The sequence below is a fragment of the Chiloscyllium punctatum genome, chromosome 26 (assembly GCF_047496795.1).
Source record: "Chiloscyllium punctatum isolate Juve2018m chromosome 26, sChiPun1.3, whole genome shotgun sequence".
Classification (NCBI taxonomy): Eukaryota; Metazoa; Chordata; class Chondrichthyes; order Orectolobiformes; family Hemiscylliidae; genus Chiloscyllium; species Chiloscyllium punctatum.
The window spans coordinates 63,473,374-63,490,494 of record NC_092764.1 but is presented as its reverse complement, the minus strand read 5'-3'; the positions used below and the strand labels follow the sequence as shown (position 1 = coordinate 63,490,494).

Genomic DNA, 17,121 nt, shown 5'->3' with positions numbered 1-17,121 from the left:
TCACATGACCGGCACATCTTTGGACTGTGGGAGGAAACCGGAGCACCCGGAGGAAACCCACGCAGACACAGGGAGAATGTGCAAACTCCGCACAGTCAGTCGCCTGAGGCGGGAATTGAACCCGGCTAACCACTGTGCCACCGTGCCGCCCCCAAGAGGAAAGAGATCAATCTGAGACTGGTACAGTTGAGAACAGAAGCGAGTCAAACAGTCAGGGCAGTGAATTACAGAAACATAGCTCAGGGATGGGCAGGACTGGCAGCTTAATGTTTCAGGATACAAATACGAGAGGAAGGATTGAAAGGGAGGCAAGAGAGGAGGGCAAGTGGCATTTTTGATAAGGAATAGCATCACAGCTGTACTGAGGGAGGATATTCCCGGAAATACATCCAGGGAAGTTATTTGGGTGGAACTGAGAAATAAGAAAGGGATGATCATCTTCTTGGGATTGTATTATAGACCCCCCAATAGTCAGAGGGAAATTGAGAAACAAATACGTAAGGAGATCTCAGTTATCTGTAGGAATAATAGGGTGGTTATGGTTGGAGATTTTAACTTTCCAAACATAGACTGGGACTGCCACAGTGTTAAGGGTTTAGATGGAGAGGAGTTTATTAAGTGTGTACAAGAAAATTTTCTGATGCCGTATGTGGATTTACCAACCAGAAAAGATGCAAAACATGGGACAAAAAATTAAATTCGAGCTTGTCTTGATACCGTAAACTTGGCTGTTCGTGTGAGATTCCCCTGTGAATCCATCACCCCCTACATTTTCCAAAAGAGCATACTTGTTAGAAATGGGGATCGCCACAGAAGACTCCTGCATTACCTGCCTACCTCTCTTAGTTTTCCTGGAGTTAACCCATCTATGTCATACAGTCATAAAGTCATAGAGATGTACAGCACGGAAACAGACCCTTCAGTCCAACCCGTCCATACTCTTGGGAAATAAGGGAGGGCAGGTGAGTGATGTGTCAGTGGGGGAGCACTTTGGGGCCAGTGAACATAATTCCATTTTTTCTAAAATTATGATGGAAAAAGATATACTCGATCTAAAAGTTGAAGTTCTAAATTAGAGAAAGGCCAATTTTGATGGTATTTGGCAAGAACTTTCAAAAGCTGATGGGGTGGGGGGGTGACATGCAGATGTTTGCAGGTAAAGGGATGGCTGGAAAATGGGAAGTTGTCAGAAATGAGGTAATGAGAATCCAGAGAAAGTATATTCCTGTCAGGGTGAAAGGGAAGGCTGTAGGTACAGGGAATGCAGGATGACTAAAGAAATTGAGGGTTTGGTTAAGAGAAAGAAGGAAGCATATGTCAGGTACAGACAGGATAGATCGATTGAATCCTTTAAAAAGTATAAATGAAGTAGAGTATACTGAAGAGGGATAACAGGAGGGCAAATTTTGTAGGCGGCACGGTGGCACAGTGGTTAGCACTGCTGCCTCACAGCGCCTGAGACCCGGGTCAATTCCCGCCTCAGGCGACTGACTGTGTGGAGTTTGTACGTTCACACCGTGTCTGCGTGGGTTTCCTCCGGGTGCTCCGGTTTCCTCCCACAGTCCAAAGATGTGCAGGTCAGGTGAATTGGCCATCCTAAATTGCCCTAGTGTAAGGTAAGGGGTAGATGTAGATGTAGGGGTATGGGTGGGTTGCGCTTCGGCGGGGCGGTGTGGACTTGTTGGGCCGAAGGGCCTGTTTCCACACTGTAAGTAATCTAATCTAATCTAATCTAAAACTGGGGACATGAGATAGCTTTGACAAACAGAGTTAAGGAGGATCCAAAGGGTAACTAGGGAGAAAATAGGGCCCCTCAAAGGTCAGCAAGGCGCCCTTTGTGTGGAGCCACAGGAAATAAGGCAGATACTATTTTGTATCAGTATTTGCTGTGGAAAAGGACATGGAAGATATAGAATATAGGGACATAGATGGTGACATCTTGCAAAATGTCCATATTACAGAGGAGGAAGTGCTGGATGTATTGAAACATATAAAAGTGGATAAATCCCCAGGACCTGATCAGGTGTATCCGAAAACTCTGTGGGAAGCTAGGGAAGTGGTAACTGGGCCTCTTACTGAGATATTTGTGCCATCAATAGTCACAGGTGAGGTGCCAGAAAATTGGAAGTTGGCTAATGTGGTGCCAATGTTTAAGAAGGGTGGTAAGGACAAGCCAGGGAACTATAGATCAGTGAGCCTGACGTTGGTGGTGGACAGGTTGTGGGAGGGAATCCTGAGGAACAGGATGTATATGTATTTGGAAATGCAAGGACTGATTAGGGATAGTCAACAAGGCTTTATGCGTGGGAAATCATGTCTCACAAACTTGATTGAGTTTTTTGAGGAAATAACAAAGAGGATTGATGAGGGCAGATTAATAGATGTGATCTATATGGATTTCAGTAAGGTGTTCAACAAGGTTCCCCATGGGAGACTATTAGCAAGGTTAGATCTCATGGAATACAGGGAGAATTAGCCATTTGGATACAGAACTGGCTCAAAGGTAGAAGACAGAGGGTGGTGGTGGTGGTTGTTTTTCAGACTTGAGGCCTGTGACCAGTGGAGTGTCACAAGGATCAGTGGCACTCCACTCTACTACTTTTTGTCATTTACATAAATGATTTGGATGTGAGCGTAAGAGGTACAGTTAGTAAGTTTGCTGATGACCCCAAAATTGGAGGTGTAGTGGACAGCGAAGAAAGTTACGTCAGATCACAACGGGATCTTGATCAGATGGGCCAAAGGGCTGAGGAGTGGTAGATGGATAATTTAGATAAATGTGAGATGCTACATGTTGAGAAAGCAATACTTAGCAGGAGTTATACACTTAATGGTAATGTCCTAGAGAGTGTTGCTGAACAAACAGACCTTGGAGAGTAGTTTAGCTCCTTGAAAGTAGAGTCGCAGGGAGATAGGATAGTGAAGAAGGTATTTGGTATGCTTTCCTTTATTGATCAGAGTATTGAGTACAGGAGTTAGGAGGTCATGTTGTGGCTGTACAGGACATTGATTAGGCCACTGTTGGAATATTCCATGCAATTCTGGTCTTTATCCTATCAGAAAGATGTTGTGAAACTTGAAAGGGTTCAGAAAGGATTTACAAGGATGTTGCCAGGGTTGGAGGATTTGCGCTATAGAGAGAGGTTGGATAGGATGGGGCTGTTTTCGCTGGAGCATCGGAGACTGAGGGGTGACCTTATAGAGGTTTATAAAATCAGGCGGGTCATGGATAGGATAAATAGACAGGTCTCTTCACTGGGGTGGTGGAGCCCAGAACTAGAGGGCATAGGTTTAGGGTAAGAGAGGAAAGATAGAGACCTAAGGGGCAACTTTTTCACGCAGACATGTATGGAATGAGCTGCCAGAGCAAATGGTGGAGGCTAGTACAACTGCAACATTTAAGAGGCATCTGGATGTGTATATGAATAGGAAGGATTTGGAGGGAGATGGGCCGGTGCTGGCAGGTGGGTCTGGATGGTGTTGGGATGTCTGGTTGGCATGGAAAGGTTGGATGAAGGGTCTGTTTCTGTGCTGTACGTCACTATGATTCTATGACTGGAAGTGACCAAACCAGACTGTGGCCATTTTTAATGATTTTTTCCATAATCTCCAGAAACCTGAATAAACCGGGTCACCTGACCCGAGGGGAACCACTTGTTTTACCAGGAATGTTGTGGGGGGTCCACCTGTAACAGAGAAATCCCTCTGACCATGGGATTTTGGATGGAGCCAGGGCCATATCCATGGGGTGGACAATCATTCTGACCTGTCCCAGACCTTCCTTTCTCAACCCTCCAGAGGAATTTCAGGACACAGTGATGGGAAATATCTCACAAGGCCCAGCGATCCTCATTTGTACAGCATCATAACATTCCACACCCTCATCATGATCACAGCTTCTGATGGACATTAAAGAGACAAGGAGATCAGCTCCGAATCCTCAAACCTGCCCAGACAGGGCTCCATTCACAGCCTGAGGACTATAGAATTTCGGGGTCATTCAGTTTAACTTGTTCATCAACACTGGAGATGATCCAGACTCTGCTGCACAATCCAGTCAGACCTGGCTGCTCACAGGCTCAGCTCGATGATAATGTGGAGGTTTATCTCACCTGGAAAGGTACATCCTGAAATGTAACTGTCAGAGGGCTGGTGAGATCATCAATCATTGACGCCCCCACTCGGATTGTAACATCGGGTGAGACAGGGTTCCTCTCCTGGCCCTGTAACAACACACAGAATGAATGATTGAAAATCTACTCACTGAGGATTTACAGAACACACAGAAACATTTCAATGATCTTCATTTCTGTGGTGAGGGTGAACAGAGGAGGCTTCCTCATTGTAACAAATGTTACCTTAGGGACTGTAATCCCAGAAGCTCCCTTTGCTGTCAGAAATGTGTGAATGATAACCCCAGACCCTCCATGAAGCTTTCTGCCCGCCCTGCCCTAGACTGTGGGGAGGGGTCATTAACACATTAAAGTACATCAGTGATGTCCACCCCAATGGGAGTTCAGAGAGACAGAGCAACCCCTTACACAGGGACAGAAACAGAAATACAGAGACACTCAGTGTTGGGGAGTGAAGGGGTGTGGGCTACAAACCCTGTTCCTGATGATTCAGCCCAGTCACCCTCTGGTTTTGATTCTTGGGTGCTTATTGAGACTCACTAATGGTTCCTCCACTCCCACTGTTCACCTTGTTAAACATAACGCTTCTCCCAAAATCCAGAGCTTTCAGTTGTGACTGATGCAGTGTGACTCGTCTGGGGGGAGATATAGTGAACACCAGACAACTGGTATCTCTTATTCCCTGAAGGACGTGGTCTCCAACTGCACCAGCTCCTGTACAACTCATAGACAAGGGATTCTCAAGACAATGAAGATGTTCATCGGAAATTACACAAAGAACTGTGGATGCTGAAAATCTGAAATGAAAACAGAAAGTGCTGGAGAAACTCAGCAGGTCTGGCAAAACCTGTGGAGAGAAAGTAGAGTTATTGTATCTATATTTCTATTTATCCAGTGAACCTTGTTCAGGACTGTTCTGAAAATGGGTCAATGGACTCAACTCTGCTTTCTCTCTGTGGATGCTGCCAGACCTGCTGAGTTTCTCTAGGAAGATGTTCCTCTAGCTCTACTCCACACTGTTACAGAACATCTTTACCCCATGCCAGCTTTCGAAGGGCTGCAGGCTGTGAACCCGATTTCCCCTTTCCCAGGCTCTAACCCCACCAATCAGAAACAGAGCCCTGAAACTGGGGAGAAGGAACCTCAGACTGAAAATCCCGAATCCCTACTGAAAGTACAGAAGAAGGTGATTTGGTCCATCGAATCTGTACCTGGTGTTTCAAAGAGCAATCCACTGAGGGTCCCCTCCTTTGCACTGTCCTGGTAAACTCAGACAGCACGGACTCAACTTCTGGCAATCGTTCTCCCTCAATTAGTTGTTCCATTCCATTTTAAAATTTAATCCTGAATGTGCACCCACTGCACTATCAGCCATTACATTTCACAGGTGAACTGCAGATTATATTAAACTGTTTCTCCACATATCACCTCTGCCCCTTTTTCTAAATCTGTGATCCCTGATGAACCACCCTTCAGCTATTGGAAACAGATTCTATTTCTTTGCTCGATCAAAACCCTTCACCGTTTTAAATACCGTTATCAAGTCTCCCCTTGGCCTTCCCTTCCACAGTCTCTGTGCTGCTCTTTTCTCAGTCCATTTGACCCTTCCCTGACTCCATGCCTTTGACCTTCTGACCTCAGACCCTCCTGCTCCTGTACTCGAATCCTCTTGCTGCGAAGGCTGGTGTACCATTTACCTTCTTCCCCACCTGCTGCTCCTCCATGCTTCTTTTCAGGGACTAGTGTACAAGGACACCCAGGTCACATTGCACCACCCCCTTCCCCAATTTATCACCATTCAGATAATGATCGGCCTGTCTGTTTTTGCTACCAAAGTGAACAATCTCACATTTATCCACTTTATACTGCACCTGCCATGTACTTGCTCATTTACTTAACTTGTCCAAAACATACTGCAGCTTCTCTGCATCCTCCTCACAGCTCACCCTCCCCCCCAGCTTTGTATCATCTGTAAACTTGGAGAAATGACACAAAGTTTCCTCATCGGAATCATTCATGTCCATTGTGAATAGCTGGGGCCCAAACACTAATCCCTGCAGTACCCAACACTGCCTACCACAAAGAAAAAGACCCATTTCATCCCACCTATTGTGGATTCAGTCAGTTTAACACTTTGGCCTCCCTGGTCCTTCTTGGGAATGTCACACAAGATTAAAACTGGTGACAAGGATAAAACAGCTTTGAGATCGACCGGATCAATAAACTGACTCATCAGGGAAAAAAGCACAATCGTGGACTTCACTGTAGATCTCAGAGGCATTTTTATAAAATGAAGGAAAATCATCAAAAGACACTCTCGCTGCACTGAAGCAGGTACGGTCAGGAAATAAAACAAATTCACCCGAGGGAAGAGGGGAACAGTGCAGAAGAAGCTCACCATGGGCCCCACCCTGAAAGGACACTGTGAGGAACAACTACCCCACACTGAGGGAAATGGTTAAAGCTCAGGGTGTAGTGTTGGAAAAGAAACAGGCAGCCTCAGGAATACCTTAGTTTTAACAGGAACAAGTGAACCAGCGTTAAACATTTAACTCCAGGGGACCATGAGGTGAAAATACTGAGAGCTGGTACTCGCACTCAGAGAGATTTTCATTGTCTTGTTCAAGCTGACAAAATTGAAGCAGATATAGTCATCCTTGTGTTCTTGAGTATTATGGGATGGGGAGAGGCTTTTAACATCCTGAGGAGTCTGGGACAGCCAAAGAAGCTGGGTTCCAAAACTTATCAAGAAATAATAGGAATCCTACAGAAACATTTTTCACCAAAATCATTGGGGATTGCTGAAAGGTTCAGAGTCCATAAAGCGAACCAGCAAGATGGTGAGTCTGTCTCCCAGTTTGTAGCAACGTCAAAGTCATTAGTAGAATGTTGTGAATTTGGAGACAAATGATGCAATCAGAGACAGACTGGTGTGTAGTTTAAGATTTGAAACAATCCAGAAGTCATTACTAACAGAAAGGAACCGAGGAACCTGGAGAGTGGCGAATGTTGTGCCCCTGTTCAAAAAAGGGAATAGGGATAACCCTGGGAATTACAGGCCAGTTAGTCTTACTTCGGTGGTAGGCAAAGTAATGGAAAGGGTACTGAGGGATAGGATTTATGAGTATCTGGAAAGACACTGCTTGATTAGGGACAGCCAGCACGGATTTGTGAAGGGCAGGTCTTGCCTTACAAGTCTTATTGAATTCTTTGAGGAGGTGACCAAGCATGTGGATGAGGGTAGAGCAGTGGGTGTAGTGTACATGGATTTTAGTAAGGCATTTGATAAGGTTCCCCATGGTAGGCTTATGTGGAAAGTCAGGAGGCATGGGATAGAGGGAAATTTGGCCAGTTGGATAGAAAACTGGCTAACCGGTCGAAGTCAGAGAGTGGTGGTAGATGGTAAATATTCAGCCTGGAGCCCAGTTACAAGTGGAGTTCCGCAGGGATCCATTCTGGGTCCTCTCCTGTTTGTAATTTTTATCAATGACTTGGAAGAGGGAGTCGAAGGGTGGGTCAGTAAATTTGCAGATGATACGAAGATAGGTGGAGTTGTGGACAGTGAGGAGGGCTGTTGTCGGCTGCAAAGGGACTTAGATATGATGCAGAGCTGGGCTGAGGAGTGGCAGATGGAGTTCAACCCTGTCATGTGTGAGGTTGTCCATTTTAGAAGGACAAATAAGAATGCGGAATACAGGGTTAATGGTAGGGTTCTTAGTCAGGTGGAGGAACAGAGGGATCTTGGGGTCTATGTTCACAGATCTTTGAAAGTTGGCACTCAGGTGGATAGAGTTTGTAAGAAGGCCTATGGAGTATTATCGTTCATTAGCAGAGGGATTGAATTCAAGAGTCGTGAAGTGATGTTGCAGCTGTACAGGACTTTGGTTAGGCCACAGTTGGAGTACTGTGTGCAGTTCTGGTCGCCTCATTTTAGGAAAGATGTGGAAGCTTTGGAGAGGGTGCAGAGAAGATTTACCAGGATGTTGCCTGGAATGGAGAGTAGGTCGTACGAGGATAGGTTGAGAGTTCTCGGCCTTTTCTCATTGGAACGGCGAAGGATGAGGGGTGTCTTGATAGAGGTTTATAAGATGATCAGAGGAATAGATAGAGGAGACAGTCAGAAACTTTTTCCCCGGGTACAACAGAGTGTTACAAGGGTTCATAAATTTAAGGTGAAGGGTGGAAGGTATAGGGGGGATGTCAGGGGTGGGTTCTTTACCCAGAGAGTGGTGGGGGCATGGAATGCGCTGCCTGTGGGAGTGGCAGAGTCAGAATCATTGGCGACCTTTAAGCGGCAATTGGATAGATACATGGATGGGTGCTTAAGCTAGGACCAATGTTCGGCACAACATCGCGGGCCGAAGGGCCTGTTCTGTGCTGCATTGTTCTATGTTCTATGTTCTATGTAGATTTAAAGAAAGCACTGGAAATAGCAGTCCCTGTGGAACCAGCAGATCAGAAACTTAAAACTCAACAGCTCAGCTTGTTTTTAAAATATTCACTCATACGATGAGTATGTGACTGGCTAGGCCTGCGTTTATTGTCCATCCCTAATTGCCCAGAGGATAGTTAAGGGCTAACCACATTGCTGGGTCTGGAGTCAGATGTAGGCGAGACCAGGTAAGGATGGCAGTTTACTTCCCTCAACCAGATGGGTTTTTTTCCTAAAAGTTGACAATGACTGCATGGTCATTAGAATCTTAATTATAGATTTTCAATTAAATTTAAATTCCACCATCTGCTGTGACAAAATTTGAACTCAGGCCCCAGAATATTCCTGGTGTCTCTGGGTTAATAGCCCAGCGATAATACCACTGGGCCATTGCCCCTTCAAGGTGGAACATGAGAGCTTGTAAAATGGCGGCTGAGAAAGTTTGCAAAATGGTGGCTGAGAAACAATCACTAATGCAGACTCAAAACGTTACTGCCTTGAGGACTCAGTCCCAAGTTTAATCATTTTAAATCATGAATATCTCCTTCCTTGTCTTGTACCTTCTCCCACATTTGCCATTGATGTGGTAAAACAAGTCAGAGAGCAGCACATCGCTGGGATATAGAAGGTATATGCTGAACCAGCAGCAGAAAAGGACTTATTTCATGGGTGTAGTTGATTGTATCGATGTGAATGTTCCCTTGTACGGTCAGGCTGAAGATTTGCCCTTACACATTGTCAAAGGAAATTTTCTAGCTTTATTGTGAAGAGTGTAGTTGGAAAAAGTCAAAATCAACTGGACGGAAGTGAATTACTTGTTAGATTCTGAGACTGATCTCCACAAAAGGTTTTCAATGGGGATCTGGGAAGCATGGAAAAGGTCTCTTGTTGAATGAGATGAGGGTCAAGCAGAATGTTACATTGCTGGATTATCCTCATGCAATCAGAGCAAAGATCGAGGCAGAATGAGAGAGGCTGCTCAAGATGGGAGTCCTTGGACCCATCAATGTGAGTGATTGGGCCATGGCCATTGTGACAGTGTGAAAGAAAGATACCTACGATGAATTTAAGATCAATATTAACGCGGAACTGTGTGCTGTGCAGTATACTTTCCATTTAATCAATGATCTATTTGCTGGAACAAACAAAACCAAAATTGCTGCAGAAACTCAGCAGAACTGGCAGCATCTGTGGACCAAAAACAGAGATAACCTTTCAAGTCCCTTGACCCTTCTCCAGAACTGATAGCAGGTGGGAAAGGGTGATATTTATGCTGGGGACAGGGGTGGTGGAGGGGTGGGGTGGGGAGGAGAGCTTGGAGTTAGTGGATGGGTGGAGACTGGGCCGAGAGAGAGAGAGAGACAGAGGGAAAAAATGTCAGTCAACAACAGGACTGATTGCAGTAAGCCAAGAATAAGAGAAGCCAGAGAGATGACAATGGGGACCTTAAGTTGGTGAGAATGGGTTTGCTGTTTTCCTCTTCCTCGTGTGTTGAAAGCAACCCATTTCATGACAGGATCTGGGGTGTGTGGGGCTCAGTAACAGAAAGGGAAGGAGGTGTTCATGCTGTAAAATTATTAAACTGGAGACTGAGTCCTGAAGGCTGTAAGGTCCCCAAGCAGACGATGAGATGCTGTTCCTCCAGTTTGTGTTGAGCCTCACTGTAACAGGCCTGAGACAGGAATGTTAGGGTGGGAATGCAGTGGTGTGTTGAAGTGACAGGCAACTGGAAGCTCAGGGTCACTTTTGCAGACAGCACATCGATGTTCCACAAAGTGGGAACCCAGTCTGTGTTTCATACCCTCAGTGTAGAGACCACATTGTGAGCAGCGCAGACAGTAAATCAGATTGAGTGAAGTGTAGGTAAATCGCTGCTTCACCTGGAAGGTGTCTCTGGGGCCTTGGATAGTGAGGAGGGAGGAAGTAAACGGGCAGGTGTTACACCTTCTGCAATGGCATTGACCTCTTTGCTGGATTAGCTGGGGGTCAGCATTTCACTAAAATTGATCTGAGTCGAGCCTATCTCCAGATAAGTATAGACCCTGAGTCACAGAAATACTTGTCAATTCTAACACATAAAGGACTATTCCAGTACAAGAGCACTGTATTTGGAATCACATCTGCACCTGTGTTACTTCAACGTGCCATGGATCAGATTGTCAGTGGATTGGAAGGAATCAGTGTTACCGAGACAATATTTTACACAGGGGCAGAAATGAAGGAGAACATCTCAATAATTTAGATGCTGTTTTGCAGAGACTTGAAGATTATGGCCTCAGACTGAGACAAGACAAATATAAATATTTTAAATCTCCCATTGAATATTTAAGGCATGTTATTGATGCTCAGGGACGACACAAATCACCTTCACAAATAAATGCCCCATAATTGAGGCACCACTGCCTAAAATATACCAACCACTGTGGTTTTTGGGTTGGCTAAATTATAATGGAAACTCGATTATCCGAATGAGATGGGCAGGCACTATTTCGTTCGGAAAATTGAATATTCGGAAAATTGATTAGATGCCTTTGCTCTGGGGCTCGGAGTTTTAAAGTCTGCTCCCGATTCAGGAGACTGCAGCAGCACACGGCACACAAGACTCGACACCATCACTGCCCCCCCGCCCCGTGCAACCCTGCCCCCCAGTCCGGTCCGACCCTGCGCCCCCCAATCCGGTCCAACCCCACCCCCCGCCCAATCCGGTCCAACCTCGGCCCCCAATCCCTTCCGACCCCGCCCCCCCCCCCTCAATCCAGTCCAACCCACTCCCCCAATCCAGTTCAGCCCCACCCACCTCCCCAGTCCGGTCCAACCCCGACGCCCCCCAATCCAGTCCAGCCCTGCCCCCAATCCGGTCCAAACCACACCCCCCAATCCGGTCCAACCTCGGCCCCCCCAATTCGGTACAACTCCCCCCCCGCCACCCCTCAATCCAGTACTATTCCACCCCCAATCCTGTCCAACCCCAACCCTCCCCATTCTGGTCCAAAACACTCCCCCAATCCGGTCCAACCCCACCCCCACCCTCCCTGTCCAACCCACATCCCCCAATCTGGTCCAACCCTGACCCCCCCCCCCCAATCCAGTCCAACCCTGCCCCCAATCCGGTCCAACCCACATCCCCCCCAATCCGGTCCAACCCCGACCCCCTCAATCTGGTTCAACCCTGGCCCCCGCAATTCTGATTCAACCCCGACCCCCAGCACAAGGTGTGCGAGTCCCCGCCCCAACACAGCTCTTCACCACCGCACCCCGACTCCTCTCCTGGGCACCCGGACTGTACACCAACAATACTACTGCTGCTGCTGTCTGTGTGGGGTAAGTCTCCAAATAGCGTGCACACACACACACACACAGACACACACAGACACACACACACACACACACACAAACACACACACACACACACACACACACACACACACACACACAGTATTACTGCAAGGTTTTGACAGGTTCCATGTTTGCCCTGTACAGGTCAATGTTGGAGAGATTACTCCTGGGAACCTGTGGGGGTGGGGGGGGGGTGTGTGTGTTCGGGTACACTCCTCTATAGAACTTCAGGGAAAGTGTGGGGGGAGAGAGAGAGAGGGCGGGAGGTCACTCACTTGGAGATGGTGCCTGTTTAATCACTGTAAACAAAAGATGCAATCACTGCTGGAAACATGATTTTCGGATAATTTCTATTCGGATAATTGAGGTTCCCCGGCTATGTCAGGTTTATCCAAGTCTTGCAGCCATTCTCCAGCCGTTACCAATTATTCTGCCAAAGCAGGGACTGGAAATGGGAAGATCAATGTGAAAGCTTTTACACAAGCCAAGGATTCTTTATTAATTCAGGAGGCCTGACCCAGTTTGACTGAAAGCTCTCACTGCAGCTAGCATGTGATGTCCCACTGAATGGAGTGGGAGCAGTCATTTCTCACATGGTACCCAGCGGGAAAGAGAACCCATACATTTTACACCAAGATCATTGAACAAAGCAGAAATGAGCTCTGCACAGATAGAGAAGCTCTTGGAATCATTTCTGGTAATACAACAATCCCTGTATGGCCTGGAACTTACCCGACTAACAGACCACCGCCCACTGACCACAATATTTGGCCCTCATACAGAGATACCTTCTCGAGCAGTGAGCCATATGCAGAGGTGGGTGTTGTTGCTGATACAATTAAGTATCAGCAATGCAACTTACATGGGAATGTCCACGGGCTCTTTCAGTTACCTTTGTCAAATGAGTTGAATACAAATAGTCCTTATGCAGACATCTTCTACATTGAACAAACAGAGAACATTCCAGAAATGGCTGGAGAAGTTGAGAAGTGCACCAGAAATGATCCACTGTTATCAAAAGTGACGGATGTGGTGTTTCGTGGTAAAGTCACACGAACACCACCAGAACTGAAGCCATATGAAGCACAGAAGCTACAACTATCCATACAAGCAGAATATCTTCACTGGGGAATGTGGGTCACCATTCCACCACAGTTAGGGAACTGTGTGTTAAATCAACTACATGAAGGCCACTGTGGCATTGTCAGAACAAAGGAGACAACCAGAAACTAATTTTGGGACCAGGGCTCGACTCTGAAATTGAGGAGAAGGTGGGAATATGTGCTGCTTGTACAAGAGCCTCAACCGACCTCCATTAGTGCCTTACTCCCATGGGAATGGCTGGAAAGGTCATGGGAAAGAATCCATATCGACCACACCAGACCTTTCGAAGGGTGAATGTTTCTCATGGTGGTTGATGCACACACTAAATGACCTGAAGTTGCCATCATGGAGACATCCTCTTCAGGGAAATCCATTGAAAGACTGGGGGCGATTGTTGAGAGGTTGGCTTCACTGAAACAATTTGCTCCTAATAACGGTCCACAGTTTTTATCACAAACATTTACAGATGATCTGAAGCAGATTGGAATCCAACATGTCCAATCAGCTCTTTATCCCCCAACCATAAATAATTTGACAGAAAAGTTTGTTCAGACAATGAAACATTCCTTCAGGGTAACAACAACAAGAATCACAATCCAAAAGACTGAGCCAAGTTTTGTTCCCATACCAGAACACAACCCACTCGATGACTAAAGGTTCCGGCATTGCCCGTGGGAAAGGATGAGTTGCACATGGCATTTGATTTGCTGGATCCACCCATTACACAGGACATTGTTGATGGGAAACAGCAGAATCAGGGTTTCCAATGAGAGAACAAGGACAAACACAGGGTTTTACAAAAAGCTCAACTCGTGTTGGTGAGGAATTATACCACTGGTGTGAAGTAGATATCGGCCATCATTATAGCACAGATTGGACCAGTTTCCTACACTGTACAGACGACAGATGATGTCATATGCAGATCAACACTTGGCAACCTGAACAAATGTGTCAGAGACAACATTGTTTGAAGATCCACAAATAATTTTGCCAAATAAAGACCTGGATATCCCTGAGGACACAGCAGTAACTTGAACATCTGACGGTGACAATACCTCAGTGGAGAAGACCACAACATTGTGTAAAACCTCTGAACATTAATTCATCTCAGGAAAAGACAACATTTGATGATTCTCCTCAGTTACATTAACTACTCTCCAATCCATAGGAACTGTTCCAGAGTTGAGAGGATTATGGGAGATAACCTCGAGCACATCTGTATTTTCCAGGGCCACATTCTAAACCTCTCTGTGATGAAGGTTATCAGGCCCTGGGATTGATCTGCCTTTTCTCCGATCTGCTTCCCCAATACCATTTCCCTAAGAAGACTTCTTCCTTTCAATTCCTCCTTTCCATTTGTCCTTGTGTCCCCCATCTTTTGGGAAGTTGTATGTTTTCCTTCTTTGTGAAGATGGAACTAAAGTATGTCATTAATTGGTCTTCTATCTCTTTGTTTCCTATTATAAGTTCTCTTGTTTCTGACTGCAGGGGACCTATATTCATTTTTATTCATCTTTTTTCTCTTAACGTACTCCGAGAAGCTTCTACTATGAGCTTGTATGTTTCCTTTAAGATTACTCTGTTTTGCCCTTCTTAATCTGTCTCTATTTCTCACGTTGCAAGGGTCAAAGGTCTTTCCAATCCTCTGGTCTTTGTTTTTCTGGCCAATTTGGATGTGCCTTCCTCAGGTTTAATACTATCCCTAATTTCCTTTGTTAACCAGGGTGTTACACGATTCCTGTTTTAATTTCATTCCAGAAATTAAGACCTTTTGCTATTTGTCTGTGTAAATGTTTTTCATTGCCTAACCACTACCATCCCTTTAAATAACAATCCCCAAATTATCATGGTCAGCTTGTATCTCAGACCATCATAATTTCTTTTATGTAAATTCAAGGCCACAGTCTCAGAAACAACCATTGCCCTCTCCATCTTAATGAAGAATTTTACACTCTTGTCATCACTCTTTCTGAACAGCCTACATAAAACTAGAGTCAAAGAGTCACAGAGATGTAGAGCATGGAAACAGACCCTTCGGTCCAACCCGTCCATGCCAACCAGATATCCCAACCCAATCTAGTCCCACCTGCCAGCACTTGGCCCATATCCCTCCAAACCCTTCCTACTCATATACCCATCCAGATGCCTTTTAAATGTTGCAATTGTACCAGCCTCCACCACTTCCTCTGGCATAGCATTACATACATGTACCATCCTCTGTGTGAAAACGTTGCCCCTTAGGTCTCTTTTATATCTTTCCCCTCTCACCTCTCAGCCTCTGACACTCCAGGGAAAACAACCCCAACCTATTCAACCTGGCAACATCCTTGTAAATCTTTTCTGAGCCCTTTCAAGTTTCAGAACATCTTTCTGATAGGAAAGAGACCAGAATTGCATGCAATATTCCAACAGTGGCCGAAACAATGACCTGTACAGCCGCAACATGACCTCTCAGCACCTGTACTCAGCACTCTGACCAATAAAGGAAAGCATACCAAATGCCTTCTTCATGATCCTATCTACCTGCGACTCCACTTTCAAGGAGCTATGAACCTGCACTCCAAGACCTCTTTGTTCAGCAACAGTCCAGAGGACCTTACCATTAACTGTATAAGTCATGTTAAGATTTGCTTTCCCAAAACCTCACATTTATCTGAATTAAACTCCATCTGCCACCTTTCAGCCCATTGGCCTATCTGATCAAGATGCCATTGTAATCTGAGGTAACCTTCTTCGCTGTCCACCACACCACTAATTTTGGTGTCATCTGCAAACTTACTAACTGTACCTCTTATGCTCACATCCAAATCAATCATATAAATGACAAAAAGTAGAGGGCCCAGCACCGATCCTTGTGGCACTCCAATGGTCACAGGCCTCCAGTCTGAAAAACAACCCTCCACCACCACCCTCTGTCTTCTACCTTTGAGCCAGTTCTTTATCCAAATGGCTAGTTCTCCCTGTATTCCATGAGATCCAACCTTGTTAACCAATCTCCCATGGGGAACCTTGTCGAATTTTTTCTTTCTTCTTTCTTAACCAAACCCTCATTTTCTTTAGTCAGTCAGCATTCCCTATAATTACCGGCCTTTCCTTTTACCTTAACAGGAATATACTTTCTCTGGGCTGTTGTCATCTCATTTCTGAAGGCTTCCCATTTTCCAGCCGTCCCTTTACCTGCGAACATCTGTGCCCAATCACCCTTTGAAAGTTCTTGCCTTAAACCGTCAAAATTCACCTTTCTCCAATTTAGATCTTCAACTTTTAGATCTGGACTATCCGTTACCATCACTCGTTTAAAACTAAGAATTATGGTCGCTGGTCCCAAAGTGCTCCCCCACTGACACCTCAGTCACCTGCCCTGCCTTATTTCCCAAGAGTACTTCAGGTTTTGCACCTTCTCTATTAGGTACATCCACATACTGAGTCAGAAAGTTGTCTCGTACACAATTAAGAAATTTCTCTCCATCTAAACCCTTAACACTATGGCAGTCCCAGTCTATGTTTGGAAAGTTAAAGTCCCCGACCATAACCACCCGATTACAGTAGCTCCTCGACATACGAACGACACCGTTCATGAACAAATCGGTTTACGAATAGCATTGTACATAAAAATTTTGCTTCAACATATGTACAAAATTCAAGGTACGAGCAGTTCGTCTTTGGAGCGTGCGCTGTGAACATGGGAAAAATTGATTCAGTTCACGAATTTTTCGGTTCACAAACCGGGTCCCAGAACGGATTAAGTTCGTAAGTTGAGGCGCTACTGTATCCTTACAGATAACTGCGATATCCTTACAAATTTGTTTCTCAATTTCCCTCTGACTATTCGGGGGTCTATAATACAATCCCAATAAGGTGATCATCCCTTTTTTATTTCTCAGTTCCACCCAAATAACTTCCCTGGATGTATGTCTGGGAATATCCTCCCACAGTACAGCTGTCATGCTATCCCTTATCAAAAACAACACTCCCCCTCCTCTCTTGCCTCCTGTTTTATCCTTCCTGTTACATTTGTATCCTGGAAAATTAAGCTGCCAGTCCTGTCCATCCCTGAGCCATGTTTCTGTAATTACTATGATATTCCAGTCCCATGTTCCTAACCATGCCCTGAGT

The 17,121-nt window shown here is 45.5% G+C and overlaps 1 protein-coding gene across 1 annotated transcript in view; it reads right to left on the bottom strand.

Moving 5' to 3' along the window:
- Positions 1-17,121, bottom strand: part of LOC140496216 (uncharacterized) — a 96,343-nt gene that overhangs the window by 43,251 nt on the left and 35,971 nt on the right. The window contains exon 3 of the mRNA XM_072595716.1: positions 4,113-4,223. Within this exon, the coding sequence (XP_072451817.1) occupies positions 4,113-4,223 (111 nt within the window). The remainder of the gene's footprint in view (positions 1-4,112; positions 4,224-17,121) is intronic.